At 33.3% G+C, this 6,954-nt stretch overlaps 1 protein-coding gene across 1 annotated transcript; it reads right to left on the reverse strand.

The window, feature by feature from the left end:
- Positions 1 to 867: 867 nt before the first annotated feature.
- LOC102585869 (DNA-damage-repair/toleration protein DRT100-like) lies at positions 868 to 2,818 on the reverse strand. Its single transcript, XM_006359517.1, has 2 exons — positions 2,722 to 2,818; positions 868 to 2,011 (listed from the first exon to the last, which is right to left on the reverse strand). Exons 1-2 carry the CDS (start codon positions 2,737 to 2,739, stop codon positions 956 to 958), a joined length of 1,074 nt encoding a protein of 357 aa, XP_006359579.1. The 5' UTR covers positions 2,740 to 2,818; the 3' UTR covers positions 868 to 955.
- Between the last annotated feature and the right edge of the window lie 4,136 nt (positions 2,819 to 6,954).

Genomic DNA, 6,954 nt, shown 5'->3' on the forward strand with positions numbered 1-6,954 from the left:
GGGTCGTTTAATTTGCGGATAAATTTATTCCATTTTTCAGGTAAAATAAATAATATCAAATTTGAAGTATAAATTTATTCTGGAATTAATTATATTTATATTTAAGAAATTTATAAATTTAATCCCAAATATAATTTTGAAATATCTTATCTTATCGAACCCATAAAGGTTTTCAGGTGAAGTAAATGAGTCAAGACAAAATTTCTTAGGCCACGTGGAAACGTTAGCATGGCACGTGGAAGTGTGTACTGTCTTTGTGGATGCTGAGTTGGCATGCCACCTTGACAAATATATTCCTTTTTGTGCATCATATATAAATGAAAAATATGATTCACTTAATATATGGCCAAGTTTGAATGAATGAATTGACTAGGTAATTAAATAAATTATAAGAAAAAAAATATATAGTAAGATTTGGATGGATTGAACTATAATGCATTGTTTAGCTCGTTTCAATCCAAATTCAGGTGAAGTAATCTTTGGGCAGATTAATGGTTAATTTGCTTATTAATTTAATTTATTTTGATCAGTTCAAATTCAATCCAAACGATTCATTTGATACTCTTAATCATTCCTAATAAAACTTAGGAAAAATGATTGTATTTACGTTCTTCTCTATTATTAAAAAACGTTTAACATTGTCTTTTTTATACAATACTTCAATTTATATATGTCATTAATGTTGCACTATCGGTCCATATGTCCGTATGAGTACGTATACTAATCAGAATTTGAAGTTAAAATTAGAATACTCAAAAATAAAACAAAGAAAGTACTTTATGTATTCGAATTTTTTCATACTAGCCAGTGATTCTGGCTAGTTGGAGTCTCATATAACATAGAGATAATAAATAAACACAAGTTTTTTTTTTGGTTGTTGTAGACATACATAACATTTCAAATTGAGGCATTTTTGGACTTCCTTCAGAATTTCTGGCTCCATCACTATTACTTATTATTTGTGTACTCCCATAGGAAGAGTGGCAGTACGTTTGAACGGTACATCGACATCTAGTAAGTACTTGAATGAATAGAGACATCCAGGTAATGGTCCATGAATCTTGTTTTGAGAAACATACAAAACACTTAGCTCAGTAAGACCACAAATCGTCGTTGGCAACATCTCAACAGCCAAATTGTTGTTATTGACCTTCAATATTTGCAATTGCTTTATGTTTCCCAAACTAGAAGGAATAGGTCCTGTAAATTGATTATTTGATATAGAGAGTGATGAAAGTGTTGTCAAATAACCAATTGAATCAGGTATAGCTCCAGTAAGTGCATTGTTGTCAAGAGCCAAAGTTTTAATTAAAGGCCATTGGGAAGGAGTTAAAGGCAATTGTATTTCTCCAACAAGTTGATTTTTTTCTAAGTGGATTGTGGAAATGGAATGTAGTTTTGTTATTGAAACTGGGATTTTTCCAGTGAACGAATTGTTTGACAAGAAAAGCTTTTGAAGTGCTTGTAAGTTGCCAATATTCTCCGATATTTCCCCTGTCAAGTGGTTATTTTCAAGGTTCAAGGTTGTTAGAGACGTCAATGTGAATACTGACTCTGGAATTGTACTAGAGATTTGATTGGTTTGTAAGTTGAGTTCTTTGAGATTCTTGAGAACCCCAATGGACTCAGGAATTTGCCCTGTTAGTCCGACTAGTTTGTTAAGATCAATAACTTGTAGTGAAGTGAGAAGTGAAATTGAAGGAGAGATTGAACCACTCATTGTGCTTGACACGAAGTTTGGAGATTCATCGTCACCAGATACATAGTGACCAGGTAGATAGATTTCTACAACTCTATTAGTTGTAGAGTTGCAAGAAATGCCTGGCCAATTGCAACAATCTTGGCCTATCCATTTGCTTAGTCTGCCAGAAGTATCCGAATGTATGCTAGCTTTGAAGTCATTGAGACCCTTGAGATCATCAGGGTGGCATGCCTTGTTTGCACTAATATTGATAATCATAAGAGATATCATTGCTAGGAAACAAATAAATTGATGAGATGCCATTTTGGCCTGCCAAAAAAGGGATGATTATGTCAATAATAGATTCGGTAGCTCGATACATTAAGCATCTCATGTCGTCAAGTTTCTGCACAAGCCATGTTGATTTTAAAGAAAGTAAACAAATAGACAAATTACTACAACATCATTTTATAAAACACAATATTATGTCTCCCCTTAGTATATTTTTCGTTTTTGTGGAAATATTTTTGTAATTGCTTAGAATATTACTACTGAAGTTTAATCTCATAAAGTGGGATCTGAGGAGGATAATGTATGTACACATACATTATCCCTATCTGTGTAGATAAATGATTGTTTCTGGTAGACCCTCGGCTCAAGAAAAATAATTCATAACAATTAAAGCAATAAAAAATAGTAAAAATGTCATGACAAATAATATGGAAAGCCTTTCTACTATTATTTCTCCACTATTATAGTCACAAACATAGTCTTAACCAAATAGTGTAGTTGAGTTTCATTTATGGAGGATATCACTGTTCCCATTCTATAATATTCTTGTTTTATTAACAAATTGACCAATGAAGCCTCTAAAAATTATATTTTTAAGAACATATTCAAATTATTGAGCTTAACTAGATAAGCGATGTCAGGGGCAGAACCATATGGGCTCAGAAGGTTCGAACCCCTCTAACAGAAAATTACATTGTATATACATGAATTCATGAATAAAGGAGCAATAGATAGCGTGAAGCAATTACCAATTGTTTATGTTCCATAGCTCGATGTCACCCTGTGTTAAAGATTTTCGGTAATACCTACTTAGGTTAGAAATATTTAACAATTTATGTTAAGAGTTTTAGGTAATACCTATTTGGGTTTACAAACATAATGTTAACATTTCGATATTTATAGGCTAACATATTGTTGCAAATGTGAGGTAATGCAAAAATAGTTGAGGAAGTTAAGATACAAACCACACACAAAAATAAATTACAAAGATTTGATATCCATTCATGTATACCTTAACTTTTCCTTCTACTTTTTTCGTTTTTTTTTGTTTGGGGGGATGGGGTCCAAATTTTACCTTCCAAACACAATAATTTTAGGCTTTGTACGATTATCATGAAATTTATTTTAAGGTTTTTTTTAAAAGGATAAATATTGGGTTTTATAAAACTCAAGAATTGTATAGTATATAAGGACACTTGTGTTTTGTAGTCCCTTAAGAGTAAATCTCAATTAAATGTAAACCAATTTAAATTGTGATTAACTTTAAACCAATTTTACTTTAGTAAATCAATTTATTTGGGACTACTATTATCCTCCTTTCATCCAACTCAAAACAAATGAACATAAGGAGTATTCTCTTTAGATAACAAAGTTGATTCACTTAGGAGGAAGTTCACAGGTTGCAGAGACTTCGACTGTGAGAGGGTGGAATATCAATTGAAAGTCAAGAGGGGGGGGGGGGGGAATTGAAATTTTCTTCTAGTCGACTACTCAAGGGTGAGAGTCAACTGACCTGCAAGTTAGTAATTTCAAACAATATAAAATATAATGACAGAATGTAAAGAGACAGAAAACTTTATCCTGGTTCGAAACACCGATGTGGTGCCTACTTCCAGTCCCCTTGGGTTACAAGGGTTTCCTTAAGAGCTTTGAGTGAACTTGGTGATACAATGTTGGAGTATTCAGTACTTGTCTGATATGCAAATCAGACTTCTTATCTTGACGCAACCTCTACTTGTAAAACCTATACTAGAGATTATTCTTTCTCTTTTCTGTTACAATTGTAGACTAGACAGACTACAAGGTTTTTCTCAAAGATAAAAGAAAGCAACAATACAAGTTCAAGTGAAGTTCGTAATTCTCTATGCTGAGGGTGCGGATAATTTATAGTGTTTGGAGATGGATGATAATTCTGCTCTTCAAGGAAAACCCAAGGGATTTTCTTTCAATCAAGGATTTGTAAGGATTCCTTGATTGAGTCTAAACACGTCCATATCAGATATGTTCGTGTAAATATTTTCCTTCCTTCTTTGTGAGAATCTGCCTTGTACAGATTATTGACTTCATGATTCGTTAGCCTTGATTTGCTCTATGTTGATTCCTTCCATTTGAGTGAGTGAATCTTTTAGATTTGTTAGCCTTGATTTGTTCCTTGCTAATCTGTCTTCATGATCCCTTCATTTTGAATGAGTGAGTATTCTTGATCTGCTCTAAATATATTTCCTTCCATGTCTATCCTGTTGATGTTACTTTTCCCTTTTTTTTGAGTCCAACTGATCCTATGTCCTGCAATCATTATCAAAACATTAATGCTAACAATAAATTCATGAAACTTTTCGAAAATGACCAAACGAGTCATTACACTATCGCAGTTAGAAGTTTGAAGGAGTTGATCTTACATTTTAAATAAAAGACAATTTTAATTAAGTGTGTGTTATTAGACTTCTTGAACATTATTGAGAGAAGTATTGAAAATACTCATAAATTCAGTGTGAATTATTAATTTCATCCTTAAACTATTGACAACCTTAAAAATACTCTTTTACATGACTAACTAAACTTATATACACCCCCGATCTTGCCACATGAGTAAATTACACCCCTGAATTCTCACCAAGTTTAAGGTGTTTTCAACACTTCTCTCAACTTTTTATTTAGAGTTTCATGCTTCTACAAGAGTTTGAGACCACTTACTATGTCATGTGGCACATCGAGGGTATATCTAAGTTTAGTTAATCAAGTAGAGTGGTGTTTTCAAGACTGTCAATTGTTTAAGGACGAATCTAATAATTTGTGCCAAGTTCAGTGGTGATTTCAATATTTCTCTCAACATTATTGGATGAAACTAAATCCAAAGTTTGAAAGCTTTTGATATCAATTTGAGGAGGACTGGATTCAAAACTTGAAGCTGAAGAATTAAATAGAATCAATTTTACACATTTAAGTGAAACTTCATATATTTGGGTGAAATTTTAGATAAAATGTCAGACTCCAAACAGATTTTTTTGATATTTATTTGGATTTTGTTAGATTCGTGTTGCAACTCCAGATTTACAGATCTAATGATAATTTTAAAGTGACTAAACTTGTAATAAAAGATAAAAGAAGAAGATGAAGATAAGCTAAGTATATCTCAACTAAGGTCCTCAAAGTGGCTCTTCCTAATTTCCTATTACAAATAATTTTCAAATAAAATATACTTGCATTATTTTTTTTAAAATATTTTTATCTTTACTTGTCATTTTTAACCTATATAATAGAAAATTATTTTGTTATCAATATTAATTACTTATTTTTAATCATATTTTAAGACGTAAGCAATAGACTCTAAACTAATTAACATGGATATTATGATAAAAAAAAAAGAGGGGATAATTATGCCACATAGCCCTTCGACAAATATTGACGATGATGTCACACATCACGTAAGGCGGCATGGATGAAATGGAGGCTTGTCTCTGGAGTTTTGTGTGATAAGAAGGTACCACCTAGACTTAAGGGTAAGTTCTACACAGTGGTGGTTAGACCGTCCTTATTGTATGGGGTGGAGTGCTGGCCAGTCAAGCACTCACATATTCAAAAGATGCATCTTGCGGAAATATATATTGAGATGGATGTGTGAGCATACGAGAAGCGATAAAATTAGGAATGACGTCATCCGGGAGAAGGTGGTAGTGGCAGACAAGATGATGGAAGTGAGACTGAGATGACTTGAACATGTGTTGAGGAGGTGCGTTGACATACAATGAGGAGGTGGGAGAGGCAATTGTTGGGGATTCGCGAAGGGGTAGAGGTAGACCGAAGAAGTATTATGGAGATGTGATTAGACAGGATATGACACAACTTCATATTACTGAGGACATGACTTTAGATAAGAAGGAATGAAGGTCGCGAATTAGGGTAAAAGGGTATGAGATAAAAAAGTGTCTTGCCTTGAGAAGGTTTTAAGCTTGTTAGTGTATGTCGTAGTACTAGTCGTACCCTTTTAGTTTTGTCATGTTGTTATTGTGTATAATTATCAATATTTTAGTTTTGTTAGTATTTTTTGTGTAGACTTTGCACTGCTTTCTTATTAATGAATATGCTTTCTTCATTTTATTTGGATTTGATGCATTGATGTTCGACGTAATCAACTGACACTATTTCGGTTCAAGTGCCAAACAATCGTGTGTAGTGATATAACCCAACTAAGGGTTGGGATCGTTCCCACAGGGAGTGGTTTTGAGAATTAATAGAAATTTTTTAGTTCTAATTAGTCATAGCTATAGACATTATCGAATATAAACATACTAAATCTAAAGAGGTGACGCAAGCGTCAATTATCAATGGGGAGGGGGGGGTTGAATTATCTAATCAACAAAAATAACAAAAATATAAGGAAACGAGATAGAGAGACGGGATTCTTGGGATGTGATAGGAATACGGGATAAACTAAACTATCGGGTACATGCTTTTTATAGTAAATTATTGAGTATTTGTGACTAGCCTAGACTATAGTGGGGATAAATTCTCTCTCGGGCAACTTATCCCGAATCAACTCGGTTTCTCTCGAACACCGAGTTGCTGCATTAAGCACAGCCTCCGCCTTAGCCCATTTACTCTCTCAAGCTGAATGTGTGGGAGAAGGACTAGGATTCACTCTCTCGAGCTGAACCCATGTCGACCCAATACTACATGCTATCAATTTAGTAGTCTTAGTTTTACGACCTCTCTCTCGAGCAAGCCAAAACACTAAGATGAAATCGTTTTTGCAACTACAATTCCATTAATTTCATACACAACTACTAAACGAAATCGTATTTAAACAACAAATAAACCATCAACAAGCAAGACCCAACAGATAATCTAACCCATATTCACAAAATCACACCCCAAGAATTGGAGATTTAGCTAGATATGTAAAAGAGATAAAAATTTATACCAATATCAGTTTTCATCAACTGGGTATGAAGGATTAAGTCTTAAAACACGTTAAGAGTGAA

This window comes from Solanum tuberosum, unplaced genomic scaffold, assembly GCF_000226075.1.
Source record: "Solanum tuberosum cultivar DM 1-3 516 R44 unplaced genomic scaffold, SolTub_3.0 scf00299, whole genome shotgun sequence".
NCBI lineage: Eukaryota > Viridiplantae > Streptophyta > Magnoliopsida > Solanales > Solanaceae > Solanum > Solanum tuberosum.